This window comes from Aedes albopictus, chromosome 2 (assembly GCF_035046485.1).
Source record: "Aedes albopictus strain Foshan chromosome 2, AalbF5, whole genome shotgun sequence".
In the NCBI taxonomy this organism is placed as follows: domain Eukaryota; kingdom Metazoa; phylum Arthropoda; class Insecta; order Diptera; family Culicidae; genus Aedes; species Aedes albopictus.
Window position 1 is genome coordinate 478782537 of NC_085137.1, and position 23215 is coordinate 478805751.

Sequence of the window (23215 nt, forward strand, 5' to 3'; positions counted from 1 at the left end):
GTTTCCTTGTCATCTTAAGGCGAAACTGGATGACCCAGCGTTGTATAGATCTCACAAAAAATCCTGCATTCAACTGGTCTCTTCGCGTTCACTCACGACTAATACACGATGGCATGGACATCCACTTCGTTGAAATGTGCTTCTAGTTAAAACTGATTTGTTTTTTCTTCATTTTGGTCATATCAAAGCCATATCCTCAACCGATTGACCAAATCAGTAACAAATTTTGAAAACGACGTATAATCAATGGTGTAGCATTGATTATACGACGTTTTCAAAATTTGTTGCTGAAATATTTACACAGGAATATTTTTTTAATAATATACACCAATCACAGTAGGCTAGATGACAATCGCTCAAAACACCACATGCGGTTGTCAGGGTGAATCGATGTCAGCGTCGAAAAAAAATGATCATCTTGCACGAAACTTTCCCATTTTCTTCTGCGTCAACCGCAACGCAATATTTTCAACTAACAAACACAGAACTCCATCTTATCACCGTTTTTATCCCGGGATGTTCTTCTAACTGACACAGATACACACATGATTCATTTTTCAGCAGCCACGGAACAAAACACGATGGTAAATTCCTTCAAAACTTCCACCACCACTCACGATCTCAATAGACGTGACATATTGAAAGGCTGCGTTGTCCATTTGTTTCCCAGTCGTCAATTGAATAACAGGCGTACTATCAGGAACACGATATCTAAAAAATCACTTTTGCAGGAAGGCAATGCCATAAAAACAAATCTTTTCACAAGCCAAATTCAAGAAAAAAAAGTCGAACGCGAGACGACTCTGTTTTTCAGCGGCTTTCGTCCTGTGCACATACTCCTAGATCTGTTACCACGCCACCTTCGGTACTTGCAACGTCGCCATTGAGGTGCTCATCGTAATGTTGCCGCCACCTTTCGACCACCTCACGCTCGCTCGTGAGAATATTTCCGTGATTATCTCGGCACATGCTTAGACGGTACCTTTGTTGATCAGAAATGGACGTATATAAAATGTGTAAACCAATTCTAAGTAACAATTCTTGCTTGTAATCTATCGGCATGTTGACCAAATATGTAAGTAGTTATGTAGGGTGGCTTCAAGTATTATCAGCAGGTTTATTCTCTTCATCATGGGGGGGGGGGTCTTTTGTCGGCCAAATGGCCTGAAACTTTGTTATATAATTCAGCTTGATTGGGATGGATTTGAGGCCAACTATGAGTTCAACAAGTATCAAAGAACCCCAATGATGAATAGAACAAAACTGCCGAGAACACGTAAGTTCCCCTATTTTGCTTTTTGTCACAAATTTTCAGCTTCTACCCCATAGTGAGCCAAAAAGACTCTTCTTCTTCGTCTCCAGCAATAAGGTGTCTCAACATTTGCCCCGCAGCAGCACTCCTGAACGCACAATTTTGCGGTTTCTCGCGATTAATGGCTTCCCAATGACGAGCGAATGCATCCCCTGGCATCAAAACGATGTTCGTTCTCCATATTTTCCCCCTTCGTAGTCCTGATCCTTGAAGTGCGCGCGCGTTGCGGTACGACGACGCGTAATTCGGTAGTCAAATTTGGTTGAGCTGGTAGCCGAGGAACCGGTTCGTCGTCGTCGTTTTTTTCATCCAATCACGATGCCTCGAGCGGATGGATGCGGTTTTTATGATTATCACATTTTCAGTATATAATAACAAATTTATCAAAATTCGGCTACTGCGGGATGCCTGGCCTGCCGTAGGTGCGGTGAACACTGTTTGGCATTCTTCAAGTGCAGAGTCTAAAGCGCGCAGTAGGATGCCCTCAGGAGGGGCGTTACTTTCGACGGCGCGTTTTCAATCAAGGACGACGACTACAGCGACGACTGATGGTGGGGGGAAGATGGTTCCGACCAGAAAAAGTAGTCTGGATGATGAAATTATATACTCCCCGAGGAGTCAAGTGGAAAACGTGTGGTTTGATTTTCGATTCAGCGATCTGAAATCATCGACATGGTAAATATTTTGAAATTTAGTTAAGTTATTTTTATAAATGCGAAACATATCAAAATGTTACAAGAACAATAGTTGAATTTACTTGTTGCATTGTTGTTTACTCCGACTTTTGTAGTGACGAACTATACCATGATTATTACAAAAATGTATTTGTAATGTAAGGCAAGTACTAAGCTAATCTTCTCTTTCACATTCTCATTACAGCATCCGACAGCATGCCCTTGAACGACTTACAACCAATGGCATATGCGACAATGCATAACTTTACGGCCATGAACCACAACCAAAGCTCTACTACGGTGCCAAACCCCGTTCAGGAGCAACAGTTCTGCCTACGGTGGAACAACTACCACTCAAATCTGTCGACGGTGTTCGACCAGCTGTTTCAAGCCGAATCGTTCGTCGATGTCACACTGATTGGTGAAGGCCGTCCAATCAAGGCCCACAAAATGGTCCTGGCAGCCAGTAGTCCGTACTTTCAGACGATCTTTCAGGAAACTCCCTGCAAGCATCCCGTAGTTATCATCAAAGACGTCAAGTGGGAAGACTTGAAAGCTTTGGTGGAATTTATGTACCGTGGCGAAATCAACGTTGCCCAAGAACAACTCCGACCTCTACTTAATCTGGCACAAATGTTTCAAATTCGTGGACTGACGGATGTTTCCCACGAAGATGTTGAACCTGAACCGCCAGCGCCCCCCGTCCCAGTGCGCGAAACAGTCAATACCAACGTGGAGCAGTTCACGGTCTACACGGCGTCCATCGTGGAAAACCTTCAGCAGAACTTCAATACCCCAACCAACAACGATCTCGGCCCCAGGAGGTCCTCCAAAGACAAAGACTCTTCCCGGAAGCAAACCCTAGAAACCATGGACATCACCGTTGAATGGCCCAAACTAGAACCCAGGGATGATTCTCCAGCCGTAGTAGAACCCCCGGCCAAAGCTCCCCGCAAACGCAAGTCTACATCCAACGACAACAACACCGATGGCAACTACCTCACCCTTCAACAACCAGAACCAACAACGGCGTACATTCCAGCTGCGATCAGCCAACCTATTACGGTCGTCTCTCAACCTCCACCTCTGGCGCCACCACTTGTGCTGCAAAACCCCTACCAACCGGATGACACGGACTCCAAGATGACCACCTTCCTGGACGCCGCTACCAATGAAGTCGACGATGTGAGTATTAGGGGATTCTGGGGTAATACGCACCACTTAAGGAAGATGCGTCCAAATGCATATAAAAAGGCAATAATTTATTGGTTTAATGCATGCATTCATTGCATATACTTTCATTCTAAGAGAAACCAAACAAAATTTCAGCCTTAATACAGTTCAGCTCTTGAAAATAACGTTTTTTGTAAAGACTAACATTACGGCTTCGTATGTTTATGCGGGGCAGTATGCACCCTTGCTCGGGGTAAAATGCACTACAACAATGGGGCAGGATGCACTCAAACAAAGGGGCAAGACGCACCACAACATTGAGGCAAGATGCACCGTCGAGTTTAGAAATCTTTTTACTTCTTAGACAAAATGCATGTTTTTTAAGGTTTTAAGACAAACAATAGCTCAATTTTGTTTGCGATTACTTACAGAGCACTCATAGATATTATTACAGCTTGTTTTCTATAGGTGCGTTTTGCCCCAACCAATGGAGTGCATATTGCCCCAATCAATAGCAAAAAATAAAATAGTTTAAAACATATAATTTACGTAGATTACTGTTTAAGTTATTTTTCCTATGCTTAGCATTGCCCTCAATGAACTGAATAAACACAACAGCATTAGATGTTTGGTCGGTTTTCACCATCAAATCATTCGACAAACGATCGGGAAAATTACATCAGAATCGTGCTTTTCAATTTTATTCATTTTTCTCACTAATTACGTAACGCAGATATGTAAAATTTTCCAGATGCTCATTTATTAACACGTTCTATTAGACTGGTAAGGTTTCAAAGCTCTAAAACCGATAATCCCTGAAAAACAAAGGGGGTGCGTTTTGCCTCGACAGTGCGTATTACCCCAGATGCCCCTACAACTTATCAGTTTGTTTTCCATGTCTCTGTTAATTTGTTACACATTTCAAGCGGTCACTAACCCGACTGTTAGTTCCGCACTAGTACAATTTTCCACATCTAAGCCTATACATTTTATAACAAAGTTCGAGCTACATAGTGTAGGAGGAAAAAAAGTTGGGAGTTTTACCTATTCAGAAGAGGTAAAACTATGAATAAAATACGATTACAACATAGCAACAGGATTATTCAGGTAGCATTTTGGCATCGGTCGGGCAGCCAGGGTAGGAATCGGACGATAACCTGCCACGTGCACGCCGCTCCAGTTGTCGCGTCAACCGGTGGCGGTGGCGTATATGGGGTGTTGATAAGGGGTTTTTAGCATTTGTAGAAATTTTATTTCAGCAGATAAATTTAGAATTTGTAAGAAAATGTATTTGCGGATTTCTGGGAACAACCTGCGACCCTAAATTTATTCGGCAAAGTTTCAGACAAAACTACAAGGTCAAAGTCCTCAATGATACATATTGCCCTTTACTAGCATTTTACTAAATATGCTGGTATGTTTTAAACATACTGGAAAAACTTGTAATTAGAAGGCACGAAATGTTGCTAATTGACAAATTGAGAGGTGAAATTTGTGAAAAAGAAATCGCGTTTTGGTTTGTTCCACGACTCCGTACTCGCTAGACCAGCGCTTTCCAACTAAACCACAGAACAGGTAATGATTCTGCGGAATAGAAAGCCAAACTGAATCAGAAGCCACACTGTGTACACACTCCTTTTTCACAAACCCATATCCCTTTCGGCTTAGATGCCAATCCACAACACACTCGCATTTGTGTCCACTAACTATAGTGACCCCACACCGATGAATCACCTTAATTTTGTATACTATTTATGAATCACCATGTTGATCAAATGAGTGATCCATAAACTGTGGTCATTTTTGCCGATTCATAAATTGTGGGGTCACTGTACAAGTGAGAACGAATTGTTTTTATGAAGCCGAGAAATACTCTCGCACTCTTCTATTCCACAGAATCATTACCTGTTCCTTGGCCTAGTTGATTAAAGCGCCGGTCTAGCGAGTACGGAGTCGTGGGTTCGAATCCCACCAGTACGCAATTTTTTTTTTTTCACAAAGTTAATCTCTCAATTTGGTAATTCGCAACATTTCGTGCCTTCTAATGAGTTCTAAGTTTTTCCAGTCAAAGTCCTTTGTACACTGCACTGTTTTTTGATAGGGTAAAAGCTCCCTTAGTGGAGGTAGTACCAATAGTGCTGGTAGTGCCAATTTAGCACTATTTCGACCAAAAAGCGTGCAAATTACATTTTTAACCTTCCAGGACGCGCGCCATCAAGCAACCGAAACTGCACCGCGCTCGCGCTGTATACGAAAAGCGAGGTTTTTTGGTAGTGTTGTACTTTTTACAACAGCGCGCGCGCTGAAGGGTTAATAGATGCATCATACCTAAATAATAACATTATTTCAGTTTTGTGTTCAGGATTCGCCGAAAAACCAATTTTAAACAATTATTTTCCTTATTTTTTTTTGCTCCTTTGCACCTATAGTGGCGGTAGTGTTCCTATAGTGGTGGGTCCCATATGAATTCAATGGAATGCGCCACTATAGGAACCAATATTAAATTTTACCTCCAAAATAGGAACCGTGTACCTATAGTTGGTGCAAATGATTTATTAGCCAAAACTTAAACAAACAATGATTTTTACATTTTTCCTAGCAATTTTAAGTGAAAAACTATCGATTAACGTTTTCAGACTTTTTATTTTGTGGTATAATCAATTCTATTCAATTATTTACAACAAGGATCTACTAATAGCACCACTATTGGTACATTTACCCTAATGTGATTCTAAGTTGATAATATCTTTGCAAGTGAGCGTTCCCATTCCTGAACTAGACTCTGTGGAAGGATATGAAGGTTCAGGTTCAAATTCATCACACTAGATGGCTCTTCCATCCCAAACCAACCACTGACTGACTGTGGCGCATAGAAAACTTATTGCATTAAAAGTGTAACCGTCAACCAGAATAAACGCATTGCAATTACCTAGTACTACTTTTTCAAGCTTTATTTCTGAAAGTTTCCGGAAGTAGAACTCAAAGCAGCGTTGCTGCAGTTAACCCGGCTTCTCTAGCGGTTAACCTTTCTTTATGCAACCTACCTAAAGCAGGTACTGAAGTCGTTGTCAACGATCATAAGCGAGTTAAGTTTCGATCCGGGAAACGGCATCACAGACGTTTTTTGAAATAAGGTTTACCCGTTTCGCAGATCTATTCGCGAGCTCTTTTCCAAAACTGCCTCTCACAGTCGCTACGTCAACTGCATCATTCCGAAGTTACTGTTACACGATTCTTTAGCCGACACCGTCAATACGCTGGCGAAAATTTTCGTCAAGCAAACCTCCGTTTTCAACAAGCTAATATCAGTGTTTGTTGCAGCAGATGAAATCCTAGAAGGATAACATGATCAACTATGGTGGCAAGATCAACGGTGCGTGTGAAGAGTTTGAGTTTCAATACTTCTTGATGATCGACCAATCCAAGTGTTTGATATTCGTGCGCGAACTCAAGAAACCACGCTACGCGGACATCTAAGCAAGGTTACCTTCCCGCATCAAAGGTGAAACGGCAGAGGCACACGTTGCGATCCAACAAACACTGATTGATGAGATCTAGCGGCTCGACAACCTCTATTCGAACATCGCAATGATCGAACATCCATCTAGTTTGAAACTATCGGTTCTCAGCATTTTGGAGAAGAAACCCGGAAATCGTCCATCTAGAACAGAAAGCAAATCAAGTTCTCGTTGACAGGTTAAATGGGTTAAATGCAATACGAGCATGACTCCTTTCTCGGATCATCTGTGCAAGCTATGGGGCTGTTCATAAACCACGTAGAATTTTGGCCATCTCAGACCCCTCCCCCCTCGTACACTTCAGTCCATACAAAACTGTTGATATTTGTTTGGCCAGACAAAACCCCTCCTACCCCCAAAAAGTCCACGTGGTTTATGAACGGCCCCTATGTAATCGCGTCGGTCACAAGGAAGGCTATTGTGGCTGTGTGAAAAGTCTTCAAACGACTCGTCGTGAACCACAAGTACGTGACCGTCACCATCAACAACGTCACTTTTCCGCTACAGCTGGATTCCGCAAGCGATGTCACCGTAATTTCCAAGGCAATGTAGTAAAAAGTGGGGCGATTGAAACTGACTCCATCATCGATTGAAGCTTCGAACGCATCTGGTGGACAACTCGCTGTCGTGGGTGAATTCAGCTATGAAGTCAACCTCAACGGGTCGCCATGTGGCCAGTGTTTCGTGACGCCATCAGCATACCTTAACGTTCTGGGCATCCATTGAATTGATGCATTCAACCTGTGATCAGTTCCTTTTAATTCGCTATGCAGTCAAGTTGCAGCAGTGCCATGACAACGTTTCGACAAAGTGGTGCATGCAGAACGAACCCGTCTGCAAACTTTTGGAATCATTATATCGATAAATTTCTTTTGGGCCGCACCGATCTCTACGGGACTTAACGAGATGCTGGAGCAATCACTGGCCCAATTTTCGCCCAACGGCAGTACAGTGTTCATCACCGTCACATATATTTATTCTCCAGATAAAAGTCGACGCAGAATCGAAGAAACTTCTCACTATCAATTCTCACTGAGGTCTGTTTCAGTTCAAACACCTTGTTCCTGGTGTGAAGTCAACACCTGAAGTATTTCAACGTTGACTGGTACGTCATTCCTGGTGTTCGAACATTTCTGGATGGTGCCATCATATTTGGACCAACTGTGAAGGCATGCAACTTGTCTCTGGGCACGCTTCTGCAACGTGTGAATGAATATGGATTCCACGCCAAGCTGGAGAACAGCATAATTTTCCAAATGGAACTGGGCTACTTGGCATTCGTCCGGATCCGGAGAAGCTTCAAACCATCGTCTCCGTTCCGGCACCAATTAACCTTTTATTCCTAGGGGCCGTTGACTTTTACGGTTGATCTGTTCGCAACATCCATGAGATTCGTCTCCTTTTGACAAACTACACTAGAGAAAAAATGCGAAGTGGCAGTGGAATTCCGATTGCCAACGATCTTTGGATCGATTCCAGCAAATTTTGCAGTACGATATTTTGCTGACGAATGATGTGAGAGTTACCCATTATCTTAGGTGCTGTCCATAAACTGCGTAGACTTAATTTTTTTGCCAGCTCAGATCCGCCTCCCTCCCCCCTCGTAGGCTTTTGTTCATACAAAATTTTCGAAAAAAGTATGGAGCGTAGACTTCAACCAGAGTCCCAAATCCCGTTCCAGATCATGTTCTATGTTGAAGATCGCTATCGATATTCTACGACGGTTTTCGCCTAGATGTAGTATCTCATAGCAGTTTCGAATTTGGCACCCGTCTAACTAGATCTGGAAATATGAGCAGACGAGTCAGAGTACTTTTCCGAAGATGTTGATGAACAACCGCCTCTACCAGATCCTGTTCCGTGAAGAAAGCAGCGACAGTCCCATTTACCAGCAAGATTCGAGTCCTACTGGATTTCTTAAGGGGATAAATATTAAATCCTAAAAATCGCAGCAATTACTGACTGCAGTGCAAGTTATTTCATTGGAAGCTTAGAAGTGTAACTATCAACCAGAATAAACTCAAATACAAGTGAAAGAACTCACTATTTTCTTAGATTTCGACGTTTTGTCCTTTTCGACGTTTTGGCATTCGAAGTTTTGTCCCTAAACCGCGTATTCCGCCTACTACTTGTGATATTCCTCAGTGTCAGTTATCCTCAGTGCCTATAATATTAAGTCGCATAAGATACTATATTGCATCGCAAATAGTTCACACTGTAATACGCAAATACACGTAATCGCCTCCACTTTTGTACGCATAAGGCACTTTTTCTGCATTTAATACAGATGTAACTTCACTGTTTTTTACTTATTCGTTTATTTGGAAGGCTCGGGCGTCACATGGACATAACTGACCTGAAATCATTTGTTAATTTTTTTATATTGGTTTTACATTTTACATTCTTTATCTGTCTTAAATCCTATTAGTTTGGGAAGCCGAAGTACTTGCGGTTCGGTTCTTAGTGTGTTCGTGTGACTAGCTTGTGTTGTTGTTTACATTCGTTCTGTTTTGATTTCTCAGTTTCGTCTTCTCGAGTAATTACCCGAACACAACAAAACAGACAACAGGATACAGCTATGGAAGCGAACGAAAACAGAACAGATGAGAGTGAGACAATATTTCGTTCGCTCATCAATATCGAAGGCCTCTCACACTCGATAATAAAAACACTGCGAAGGGGCTATCCAACAACAAAGATTGCAACCAAAACGACGAACACAGTTGGAATGATACTACCACTAGTCAAAGACAAGACACCAAAAGACGAGCAAAGCAATGTTGTGTACAAAATCGACTGCGACAACTGTGATGGCTGCTACATTGGGATGACAACGACGAAGCTGAAAACACGCATATCGAGACACCGTTCTACTGTACGCAGACTGACGACGCTGAGAGAAGCAGGACACACGAACACTGACGCAGCGATATAAACATTAGGGAAAAAACAGCACTAATAGACCACGCAGCAGGGAATGACCATGTATTCAAACTTGACGATGTGAAGATATTAGATAGGACACATAGACCATCAAATCTTCCCATTTTGGAAAGTTGCTACATCAAAAACACGCCTCACACGGTAAACAAACGTACAGACACAGACAACCTGCACGTAGTCTACGCTGCTTTACTCCACATGATAGAAAACATAGAGAAGACGAAAATGAGAAATCAAAACAGAACGAATGTAAACAATAACACAAGCTAGTCACACGAACATACTAAGAACCGAACACACAGCACACGAAGATTGAAATCGTCAACCATCATTTTGAAATTGTAGATAGGTAATGTGTTAATGGTTTGTAAAGTGTCTTGTCGAAATGAATGTAATTTGTAACAGTTTTCTTTAATAAACCTACAGAATCCTTGAGAAAGATCCGATACGGATCGAAACGTCGGAGTAAGAGAACATAAGATTGTTTTTGATCTCACAATCGGACTGAAAAGCCAGAAAAATCCTAAAAATGCAAAGATTTTCGGGACTTAATCTGAATTATTTGCTTACTTATACTAAAAAGAATTATGGGATAAAATCCTGATCTGTAACAAAACCAATGGCGGGCAGCTAAAACAAGCAACGTACTACATCAAACTCTGAGATCAACACGTTTCAAAAATTGATAAATCAGATTAATGTATTTCAAATCAAGGCCTGTTAACACTTCTCTAGCAGGTTTCTGTTGTTTTCCTCGGACCCGGAGAATTTCATGCAGCTCAGATCAGACCTCACGATACTCATCGCATCCCCATACGACATGCTTGATATGCCACGCCGCAGACACAGAGATTGCTTTCCGAGAGCCCAATATGGAAGGTATGTGCATTCAACAAATAGTGTTTGGACATCAGCCGACACATTACACGAATGAAATCGCGGCCTAAATCCAACCCTTTGAACAATGGCTTCTTCGACACCTGTGGGATGATAGAGTGCAACCATCTGTCCATCTCTCTGTCTCTCCATTTGTGTTTCCAGCTGATCAAGGTCTACTGACGACGGGCCAATGCTAAAAAAAAATCGTCGCGATTTGACGCTAGTAAATATTGGCTTCGCTAGCGCACATCTTAGCCAGAGAGTCCGCTTTCTCATTGCCCGGAATTGAGCAATGCGAAGGGAGCCAAGCTATGGTGATGGTGTTTGAGCGTTTGGACAAAGCACTCAAGGCTTGGCGTATTCCATTCAGAAAGCACACTGAGTGCATCATCAGTTTCATTGGCCGAATAGCCTCCAGAGAACTTAGACTGTCAATTAAAATGAAGAAGTGCTCAGGTGGAAGAATGCTAATGTACTCTATGGTGTAATTTATAGACGCTAGCTCCGTAACGTATACAGAACAGGGCTTTTGAAGCATGAAGGTGGCGCTATGAAACTCATTGTAAACACCGAATTCAGTCGAATTCGCTTTTTGAATCATCTGTCCCCGCTAACATGCCCGAACTTACTTGCAAAAATTTGTGGAATACCTACGGAACTTCACTGCTTTGAAAGTTCTTTTAATACGGCCATAAATTATACGTTCAAATTGGTTGTCAGGGAAATGACTTCTAGGGGATGCCAGGCACCCCTGATATCCCCATAGCTACGACAATGATCCATGGTCCTGGCCGACGACCATCAGCACCAGCATCCACGGTGACGTGAAGCAACGGTGTAGCAAGTTACATGTGCTAGTTAGAATCACAGCCGTAGCGTTGATGGTGGTGGTGGTGCTGGCGGAGCCAGACGTAACTCGGAAAAACCTCTAGCTCTTTTCCCGCGTCAGCGCTTCTTTCCAGATTCGTCCGATTCAATTAAAAAATATGAAGTAAATTTTGCCTGAAACCTAGTTTTCATCGATGCATGTTGGTTGTTAGGCTCGGCATCAGCAGGAGGCAGCCCGCATGGATGACCGACCACCGGACCATAGTTCGTCCTCAGCAACCAACGCCAACGGTCGTCGTCCTCGGCGCGTCTAGGAATGTGGACGCGTGGTTGGGAGACGCGCGGGAGAATCCAAGTGGGGGTAGAAAGTAGTAAGCGTAGGTACATGTTTCATATATTACTCGTTCCCCTCCTGGTCCACTCGCTGCTCCTGACTGCCTGCCTGCCACTATGTGAGTTGTTGCAATCTGTAAAAAATGTAGCGCGCTAGGCCTTCATCCAAGTGAATGCACGTGAATAGTGAAAATCACTTACGGATACATAACCTCCATTTTTTAGGTTTCGCATTGGGGAAGGTAGTTGGAGTAGTCTGAGTAGGTTAGAGCAGGCACTTTTCATCCCAATTTGGAGTAGGTATTCGATTATATGGTGACTGGTTGGTAGATTGAGTGAGTCTGCAATTGATAGGATGTTAGAATATGGTACAAATCTGTTGTTATATTCAAATTTGAAAGCAATTATCGTGCATTGTAAAATTGTTAGAGAAATTCCAGAGAGAAGTTTAAACTGTTATGAATTAAGGCTCATAAACCAAGAAAAATGCAAGGACTAGAAACATTGTTGACTTAAAACTGCATAGAATATGAAAGCAAGATACGATACACGAAGCTACCTCCAAAAAATATGTCAATCTATTTTATCGTTCAATGTGGGCCAATAAATCATTGATGCGTTCAAAACTTTCAACACCACATTCATCCGGTCACCGCTTGAACTAGAAAATCGTCACGCAAATTCATCACGATGACGACGGTCCAGCATCCCCATCGGGTTACATCTACGGAAATCACATTCGCCTTACATTGGTACATCGGAGAAGTCACTTTCGGTATGATTCCTACTGGCTATCCCAGCCAACAATGTACCGGCTTGAAACAAATTGGATTACACATGGTAATAAACACACAAAAATGTACACTTCTCTCTATTTGCCTGGCGCCAGATCCGTCGTCCGTCCTCTCGGAATCGAAATCGCTCATTCGGCTGCGGAGCATTTGATTATCATGGAAAGGGTCCACCACGGGCTCCCACCCAGCACCGGCAGCGGCAGTTCAGATCATCCTCTTTCAACCCCAAAGGCTCTAATGAATAATGGTGGAAAGATTCTACCTTTTCTAATGCTGTCGATAAGTTTCCCAGCCGAAAACGAAACCAACCAACCAAACGACGACGTCGATGAGCGCACTCTTGTGACTTTCGGGAATATCGAACCTATAGCTAGGGTACATGGTCGGTCAGGTCACCGCGCCGGTTCGGTTAGCAACATTCGGAAACGCAATCTAACCGCATTAAAACATCCGGCTACTGGAAGGGAGATGCTTCTAAGCAAATTCTTTCCTGCCCGGGTTTTCCTGGGTCTTGTTCTCTGTACACGATGATGATGGCGGTCTTGGAAGGTAGCTCCAGGGACGGCCGCAACACTCAGTAGCAGGTCCGGTCAGTCATCTGCAGCGGTAGATGAGCTATCTAGTACTCGAATATTCACGCACTTTTAACGGACCGTCGTCGTCGTCGTCATTCGTCCGTGGACCTCGCTCGACCAACAACACGGCAGCTAGTAGCCAGTGGATAATGTAGGCACTTCTTTGCCCGGAAAGAAGCTCCTAGTTGAACGGTATCCAGTTTAGGTCGTACGGAATATTTGCTCTGAGACATACTAAACATAAGGCTCGTCCCGCCCGGGCAGATGCACTCGATGGATAGTGGTGGGATTTTCGTATGCGGTTGTTCGAGATGCATATGCGCTTCGTGGAGAGTGTGTTGTATAGTATTCCCTTTATGAAAACGCTGTGCTTCTAGAACACCGTAAGGCAGCAAATATGGAGAAGGTGTAGTTAGAGGGTTGCATTTATTGCGGACGGCACAACAAGTATGACCACCAACGTAACAGCGATAATATCTCGTCTAGATGGTGCGGAAGGTTCTTCGCAATTGATGTAAATTCTATCTGGACTAATTTTTCATCTGCTTTGAATACATATCATCGGTACCTGGCGATACAATGTGGATTTGAACCCTTCAGGGCGACATTTTCCGTTTATTCTGCTGCCCTTAAGCTGTTTAGCGAGGTGCAAACCTAGCCGTCCTAAAAGGGGTAAAATATCAACACTAAGACAAAAAATCTCTTTCCATCAAACCAGCCTCAGCTCCTGGAATGTCAAGACCTTGAATAAACCTGGACGAGGAATCTGCCTGGGTCGTTACCAAGATTTGGGAAGAGGAAGTATTACCGAATAGAAGGTATCGTGTGCCATCTATGAAAAAAGCGACAAGTTGGATTGCAGGAACTTCCGCCGCGCGATCACACTACTGAGCGCTACCTACAAGGTACTCACTCAAATTTTAGGCCGGCGTTCATCGATTGTAAAAGTGTTCGTGGGGCAATATCAGGCTGAATTCATGGGTGAACACGCTACAACGCACCATATCTTCGCCATCTGCTAGGTGTTGCAGAAATACCGCGAATACAATGTGCCCACACATCACTTGTTCATCGATATTAATTTGGCGTATGATACAATCGATCGAGAACAGCTATGGCAGATTATGCACGAATACGGATTCCCAGATAAACTGACACGATTGATCGGAGTGACGATGAATTGAGTGATGTGTGTAACAGGGACACTCTCGATTCCCTTCGAATCTTGCCGACGGTTACGGCAAGATAATGTGGTCTTTCGGGTTGTCCGACATTTCGCGGTAAACCATTTCGCGGTGACCAGTGCTGAAAATTTCATTTCGTCATATCTAAATTCAACCACCTATAGCTCATTTTAGAACCTGAACCTGAGAATATGGTATATGAAAAAGTTGTACGGCTTGACCAGTTCTGCAAGAAAGTCACGGAAAAACCGCTTTTTTTTCGAATATTTAATGTAAATGTCACGGACTACCTTTGAAAAATGCCAACTGATATTCACCGTGAATATCATTTGCATTTTTCGAAGGTAGTCCGTGACATTTACCTTAAATATTCAAAAAAAATAGCGGGTTTTCCGTGACTTTCTTGCAGAACTGGTCAAGCCGCACAAGTTTTTCATATACCATATTCTCAGGTTCAGGTTCTAAAATGAGCTGTAGGTGATTCAATTTAAATATGACGAATTGAATTTTTCAGCACTGGCGGTGACCCATTCCGCGGTGAGCCATTTCGCGGTGTGTACTATTTTGCGGTTTGTGGTTTCGCGGTGTGTACTGTTTCGCGTTATGACATTTCGCGATGTATACCATTTCGCGGTGTACCGTTTTGCGGTTTTCTTTTCGGCGGTGTCATTTTGTCTTTCAACAATTTGATTATTTTTGAAGCTTTCTTAGAGAAAACTCATACACTATTTACCAGCAGTTTTCATATTTGCTATTTTAAACAAATTGATACACAAACAAGGCCATAGAGCGATTAATTTATTCTATCAAATATTTACGGTTGGCCCGTCATTTCCGGGAAAACCATTTCCCAAAATGCCGAATTTCAGAGAAATTCACTTCCCAGAATACATCATATCTCGAAAGATACCTTACAGTTTTCAATCTATCATTCATGTGTGGCAATAACATAATGATAGATAATTATATCTATATATGTACAGTGTTGGTAAAATCACACTCAAGTCTCACTCATGAACCGCTCCTGCGTGAGCAAACTCGTGCGAGATTCTGAATCATTTTCTCACGCGGGAGATTTTCATGCAAAATCTCGCTCTCGCGAGTCAAGCGCCGAAAACTCGTTCGCTTGTAAAACGAAACCAAATCAAATTAAACGACATTTAATGTTTTTACATGCAAGATATGGTCTCTTTCTGTCATACAACCGTCAACACTTCGTTGCAAATAATAAGCAAACCGAGAAATAAAGCAATGAGTAAAATCATGAGTCAAATCATGCTTGATTTTTGCGGCAGTGAGTTTGGCGAGTCAAGAATCGCGCGTGAATAAACTCAACCATGAGTTTTGAGATTTTGAGTTTTTACCAACACTGTATATGTATGTAATACATAATTGGCTTAATTTAAATTTTTAATGACATTCTTGGATTTTTTTCAATGTAAGGATTTTTTACAAATAGTATATTCTTCCTTCTTATTAAATAGACTATTCTTTCGAGTTCTTTTCGAAACAATTGGTGGCACAATCAATCTGATAATGTTTTCATCAGGTATTTTCCCTTCTTTCAAACATAGGCTATTCTTTCTAGTTATACTGGTCAAATAGTTGTTGGTATTAGGTTGTTAATATTTTCATGGTATATTTTCCCTTCTTTAACGCATAGGCCGTTCTTTCGAATTACATTTAACAAAAGCTAATTGACATCAAGCTGTTAACTTTTTCATCGAACAATTTACTTTCTTTCAAACGGTTGGGCTACTTTTCTTCGAATGCCGTTTCCCGAATGGCACTTTTCCCCCAAATGACCCATTTCCCCGAATCACACCCTTCTTTATTTTATAGGCGGTTCTTTCAAGTTCTATCACTCCTCAGACCTGCTGAAACACTGCTGAATGAAGAATGGTTTTCGGGGAAACGGGTCATTCGGCTTGTTATTCGGGGAATTTACTTTCTGGGAAACGACATTCGGGGAAAAGTAGCACAATCCTTTCAAACACACCACGGTGTAGTTTGAAACAACTAACACGTTTGTTGAATTGCAAACTATAGTACTAGCAAACTATTTATAAATAACAAGTTGTTATTAAATTTTGTTGCAATAAACCAAAAAATGTCGTTTGAAACAAATGGGTGAGTTTGATTGTTTTTTCATTCAGAAATTCTATTATTGGTTCGTATTGTTTGGGAACAGTACACGTTCTATATTCCATGCTTGTTGATTCATTTGTAATGATTATTATTATTGTAAATATTAAGAGAGATATGAGTTTATATACCTGTATTTCTATGTGGGTTTAGATTCGTTATGAATTCTGAAATATACGTCCTTTGTGGGGAAAAACGGCCAAATGGTACGTACCGCAAAATGGTACCGACCGCGAAAATGTTAACCGCGAAATGGTCCAAACCGCGAAATGACGTACCGCAAAATGGTACAAACCGCGAAATGTAATACCGCCAAATGGGACACCGCGAAATGGATTACCGCGAAGTGGTTTACCGCGAAATGTTATACAATCTTTTCACGAAGTCTACTTGGTTTCGCCGATGATATTGATGTAAAAGCTTGCAAATTTGACACGATGGTGGAATCGTACATCTGACTAAAGAATGAAACCAGGCGAATCGGATGTGTCATTAATGTGCCGTAGAGAAGTACATGATGGCAAAGGGCTCTAGGAAAGAATTTCCGCGCCCGCCACCCCGGATTTCTACCGACGGTGATGAAATTATGGCGGTTGAAGAATTCGTGTACTTGGGCTCATTGGTGACCGCCGACAATGACTCCAGTAGAGAAATTCAGAGACGCAATGTGGCAGAATACCGAGCTTACTTTAGACGCCGCAGAACACTAGGGTCGAAGAAAGTTCACCGTTACACGAAGTAAAACATCTTCAAAACGCTGATAAGACCGGTAGTCCTCTGGGCACGAAGCATGGCCTCTAAGTGCAGACGACCAATGTACGGCGAAGTGCAGATAGAAGACGGGACTTGGACAAGGCGAATGAACCCCGAACTGAATCAGCTGCAGAGAGAACCAACTATCATCTTCCAAACCGCGAAAATCTGGAGGCTACGGTGGGTGAGTCACGTCATCAGGACGTCGGATATCAACCCGATTAAAAAGGTTTTCGAGAGCAATCCGACCGGTACAAGAAGAAGTGGTGCGCAGCGAGCTATAGATGGGTCGATCAAGTGGAGGACGATATGCGGACCCTCCACAGAGTGCGGGAATGGAGACGCACAGCCATGGACCGAGTCGAATGGAGACGACTCCTACGTACAGCAGAGGATATTCAGGCCTTATTCAGAAAGTGCGGTGGCCCAAATCTGGTGAACGTGAATTTAGGATGGTGGATCCCGTCACCAACACATCATTCAAATAAACCATCTACCACAGCGGCAGCGATACGGTAGAACATTTCTTAACTACAGCCTGACCAATATCTATGCGTTTTAAGAATGCGTTTAAGAATGCCTTGACAAGACATAGGGGATTCTGGGGTAATACGCACCACTTAAGGAAGATGCGTCCAAATGCATATAAAAAGGCAATAATTTATTGGTTTAATGCATGCATTCATTGCATATACTTTCATTCTAAGAGAAACCAAACAAAATTTCAGCCTTAATACAGTTCAGCTCTTGAAAATAACGTTTTTTGTAAAGACTAACATTACGGCTTCGTATGTTTATGCGGGGCAGTATGCACCCTTGCTCGGGGTAAAATGCACTACAACAATGGGGCAGGATGCACTCAAACAAAGGGGCAAGACGCACCACAACATTGAGGCAAGATGCACCGTCGAGTTTAGAAATCTTTTTACTTCTTAGACAAAATGCATGTTTTTTAAGGTTTTAAGACAAACAATAGCTCAATTTTGTTTGCGATTACTTACAGAGCACTCATAGATATTATTACAGCTTGTTTTCTATAAATGCGTTTTGCCCCAACCAATGGAGTGCATATTGCCCCAATCAATAGCAAAAAATAAAATAGTTTAAAACATATAATTTACGTAGATTACTGTTTAAGTTATTTTTCCTATGCTTAGCATTGCCCTCAATGAACTGAATAAACACAACAGCATTAGATGTTTGGTCGGTTTTCACCATCAAATCATTCGACAAACGATCGGGAAAATTACATCAGAATCGTGCTTTTCAATTTTATTCATTTTTCTCACTAATTACGTAACGCAGATATGTAAAATTTTCCAGATGCTCATTTATTAACACGTTCTATTAGACTGGTAAGGTTTCAAAGCTCTAAAACCGATAATCCCTGAAAAACAAAGGGGGTGCGTTTTGCCTCGACAGTGCGTATTACCCCAGATGCCCCTATATGGAGAATGTCCTAAACACGACGATAAGACTGCCATCGGTGACACCAACGCGCAGGTTGGAAGAGAGGACTTATACGTCCAATCATCGCATCGGTATGGAGAGCATGCACTTCGTCACCAATGACAATGGCCTAAGATAAGTCAGCTTTGATGCTGCCAGCGGGATGCCCATTAGTAGCACTTAGTTTGCAAGCAAGGATATCCGCAATTACACCTGGAGACACGCAAATGACGAAGTTTGCAACCAAATCGTCCATGTGCTGGTAGATGGCCGACATTTTTGGGACGTCATTGAGGTTAGAACTTTTAAGGGTCCCAACATTGACTCACATCACTATCTCTTAGACTAAGAGTCTTAGTTAGTAAGATTCGTACTCGGTTATCAACCGTGTCGGACTCTTGGACCCAGCGATCGATGCGTACGATAGCTGATTATCACCAGAAGCTGGACGAACGGATCAACAAAGAGCGATAATCTCACCACTCTGTGAAAGTCTATCCACGGAACTATGCCGTACTCATAGTTAGGCAGGTAAAAAGCGCGAGAGGTAAAAAGCACTGCTCAAAATAACTTAGGAATGGGTGGTTTGCAAAGGGGTGCCAGAGGGTAACGTATGACAAAAATTTTGTCAGAAGCCAGTTGCTGGGGTGTCGGAGACCCGGCAGAGTAGGGAGCCGAAAAACGAATCCACCGCAAAAAGAAATAAAAAAAGACCACGTGGAAAATGTAATTGGCTAGGCGCAAGAGAACGTGGAACAGACTGGTATGCGAAGGTTTTACGAAACTGTCAATGGCGTGCGGAGGAAACCTGCGCCTTCTCCCGTCATGTGCAATGACCGTGATGGATACTTGCTGACAGACAAGATAAAGACAGCCATTAGAGGGCTGAAGAACAACAAGGCTGCTGGTAAGAACGAAGTTCCGACCGAGCTTTTCAAGAACGGTAGTGAGCAGCTGTTTCAATTCTAACACCATATTGTAGATATGGGTAGAGGAAGAACTGCCTGCTAGTTAGTTGGATGGTCTCATTTGCCCTCTATTTAAGGAAAAGAATCGACTTGCGTGCGTGAACTACAGAAAAATGACACTTCTCAATTTAGCGTACACAATTTTGTCCGGAATTCGGTTTCACAGGCTTAAGCCAATTAAGGAGTCCTTCGACGGCGAATATCATGCGGGTTTTTGGTTGGTCTGTTTATAAACCAGTGAAGGGCGGTCATGCTGCAGCAAGGGTCGGCAGAACGTGAAACCAACAGATCCGCCTCTTCCGGGAGAAAAGTGCCGCCTACAAATAGAACTGCTGTGTCGTTCACAACAAACACGGAAGTTCTACGAGAAGCTCAGCGCATCCCGCAAAAGATTCGTGCCACAAACCGAAATGCGCAAGGATAAGGACGGGAACATCTTAATGAACGAACAACTGAATGGTTTAGGGAGCGCAAACTTGGAGGACCAAATCAGCGGCAGAAATGATTACGTAGTACAGCAGGGAGCAGCAACGATCCAACTCCCACATTGAGAGAAGTTAAGGATGCTATCCAACAGCTTAATTTCGGAGACGAGCCAGCCTCTAGCTGAAAGTCTCGAGAACAAAAGAGGGAAAGACGTGAACGTGCAAAGGAGGTACCCCGTAACGTGGGTAGATCAACTTAAAATGGTGCGTTGCGGTGTAAGATCTCCCAAATCAAATTTTGATCTTGTTATTCACCGTATATTTAAATATTCCAAGATCAAAGTTTGATACTCTTTTCCTTGTGTTTTGTAGTATTTATGTTTCAATGTACTGCTAATTAACATTTTATTTCAGCAAGATTTAGGTAAATGTATCGTACGAATAAATAATATTTTAAAAATATGTAACTGTGGCGAGCATATCACTAATATGTAGCTTATTTGACGTACAATGTTAATATTATTTTATATTTCAGATTATCAACCGAAGAATCTAGTAATTCAACCAAATGCCAACAAGATGACGTGGAAACCAGAATGTATTGGGCAGACAACTGATTCGAATCAGTCTAACAATGGTGTACCTGAACGTTAACCAAGCGTATCCTTTGGAGTTTACCCTTCCACTAACAACACCCAAATTCCCGAGACACCTAGGCCTGAGAGATCGTAGAGTTGTCTGCATTTTTCATAGATGTCCAAAACTAACCATCCTTTCCCATTCCTCAGCAGTCGCAAGGATGTGGCCAGGACAGTGCTCGACCATTGGAGGATTGCGTCAGTCTTGTCTAAGAGTCAGAGATTAGTCCCAAATCTTTGTGCTTTGATTCGGACGGGAAGGAGGGAACCCTCATAACAGCGGTCTAGGACTGTACCACCTACGAATTTGTGCGACTCGCTTAATGCTAATGCTAATGCTAGACGTTAACGTGCAAAGGAGGAGTTAATTAAGTAAATAATTTAAATTAATAAAAAAGTACCCCTTGAAAAACCGCAACACTCTGGAAACCCTATAGCGACTTTCGTACTGCAACGCACTCTTCCTTCCTAGGAAGTACACCCACCATCCTGCAGCCTTATACATGTGCAGTGCACGGTGCAGCTCTTAGGTACCGCATGCTGACTGCGTACAGCCACTCAGGATCGAAACGGATCCGAAAATGCGCGCGATGCATCCGCCGAGATCCGAATGGTTTCTGCTGAACGAGCTTGGTCCGGTACGGAATGAAAGATGGAAAGACGTCTGGCTGGCTGCTCAGTGCTCATCACCATCAGCCAGCTAGCCGAGTCCACGCACAACACAGTTCGCCAAAGGCGGTAGCGTTGAAAATAAATATTCTCCTTTCCTGTCGCCCATTCCAATACACCGAGTTGTGTGCTAGCCTGGTGCGTTCCATTTGCATCCGCCCATATCCTGAAGAGGTTTGGTGGAACTCTTTCTCTCTACTAGGTATAGATGGACGATGCTGGACAACCAGCGCACGCTGAAGGCCAGAACCAATGCACTATGTTTATGTAGTGCTTTGCGTATCGGGAAAACATTTTTTAATTGAAAGAAAATAGAATTCTTGATTAATTTTTCACAATGATTGAATAGTTTTGTGTAATAGTTGCGTCGACTGCCCGGCGTGGCGGGATGTGTTGGTCCATCACTACCGAACGGGAAGCAGAGAATGCAGGATATCTGCTCGTGGCGTATATTTACCATGAGGTGCATCGGCCAGCCGGATTGCTAAGGTACGGCTGACCACTTTGCATTCGGGTTTCTTCCAACTTTCGGGTAGTCTCTGAGCTGATGACGAGGAATGGAATGGCAATCCCAAGTATATCAAATAGACTTCTGTATTTGAGCCGGAGGTGAATGAATTGCATACTAAGCAGGTACATAGGTGTGTGATTCTATTGGATGTAGATTGCAGATGCATGAAATGAAGGCGGTTTGCTGAAAAAAGTGTGGTGCGCTATTGGGATTTCAGCCGAGCATTTCTGTACAATGTTGCTTTATGGGGATTTTCTTTTATTATCGAACACTTTGGGCCGAAGAGTCTCCGATTTCAATGAAAATTTCACCAGAGCTAGAGGTCGTGGATATATGACCATATATGGAATTCAAAAAAATCATAGTCGTCTATTTTTCCGGGAATCACTAGATGAAATTTCACGATTTTTCAAAATTTTGTAAAACATCCCAAACTTCAAAAAATCATATCTCAAAAACTATGCATCGTAGAACAAACTTTTTTTAGTGAAATCGACGCCAAATTACCTCGGCAATTCGATAAAAATACATTGAGAAAGAAGTTTCTCAGAAAATTTTTCACCATAGAGAAAAAACTTCTAGAAATGCTGATAAAAGTACCGTCTGTATCATAGATTATTTTGAACAAAATTTTTCCTAGCGCAAAAATTAATGTTCTTCATTTCGTTCTTTGACGAAAAAATGGAATCTCTTACCGTTTTAGAGATATAGCCAAAAAATCAACGGCCAGTCGCTATATTTTCATAGGAAGCCATCAACAACAGCGGCCGTTCACCTGTTGCAACATGTTTGCTTTGCAACGAGCAAATGACATACGCTAATTGTAACGTAACTTTGACACTAACGTGCATCGGAGCGCACTGACAGCACATATATAGCACTTGAGTGCCTTTTGAATGCATTAAATAGTCATGTTTTGCAATGATCGGGTTTCTAACTAAAATGTGTTTCAAATAACAAGTTAACAACGAGCTAATGCCACCGGTGAGCGTAAAATTACTTATAGCACTCATGCCCTACTTGTTTTCCATTTCAATTTAAGAAAACAATGAAAACAAAGAAAACTATTAACGGAGAATGGTTACTACTCAGCAAAATATTTCAAATTATACCTAACGAAAAAAAAATTGCATACGAATTTCTATCTTATTGAACTTAATTTTACATCAAACAATTTCTTGTATGGAATGTTGAACGCAAGCTTCATACTGAGAGCAAGATGTAAATTTATAAACTGATGGAAAAATGTGTGCTATACGACGAGATCCTTTTGTTACAGGTTAAATGATATAACATTTTTAACTGTGTAAGTAACAAAAATACATAGTTGTGTAGTATTTTTTGATTATAATTCTTTTGCTTCGTTCAGAAATAACGAAAGCATTCTAGAAATTTTCAAAAGATATAGATAGTTAAGGATTCAATGACCCATGAAGCTTCGTAA

The 23215-nt window shown here is 42.2% G+C and overlaps 1 protein-coding gene across 1 annotated transcript in view; it reads left to right on the forward strand.

Moving 5' to 3' along the window:
• The first annotated feature begins 2193 nt into the window (after positions 1-2193).
• The window catches only part of LOC109399189 (protein abrupt), a 26813-nt gene continuing 5791 nt past the window's right edge, over positions 2194-23215 (forward strand). The window contains exon 1 of the mRNA XM_019671622.3: positions 2194-3171. Coding sequence (XP_019527167.2) covers positions 2203-3171 — 969 coding nt within the window. The 5' untranslated portion in view covers positions 2194-2202. The remainder of the gene's footprint in view (positions 3172-23215) is intronic.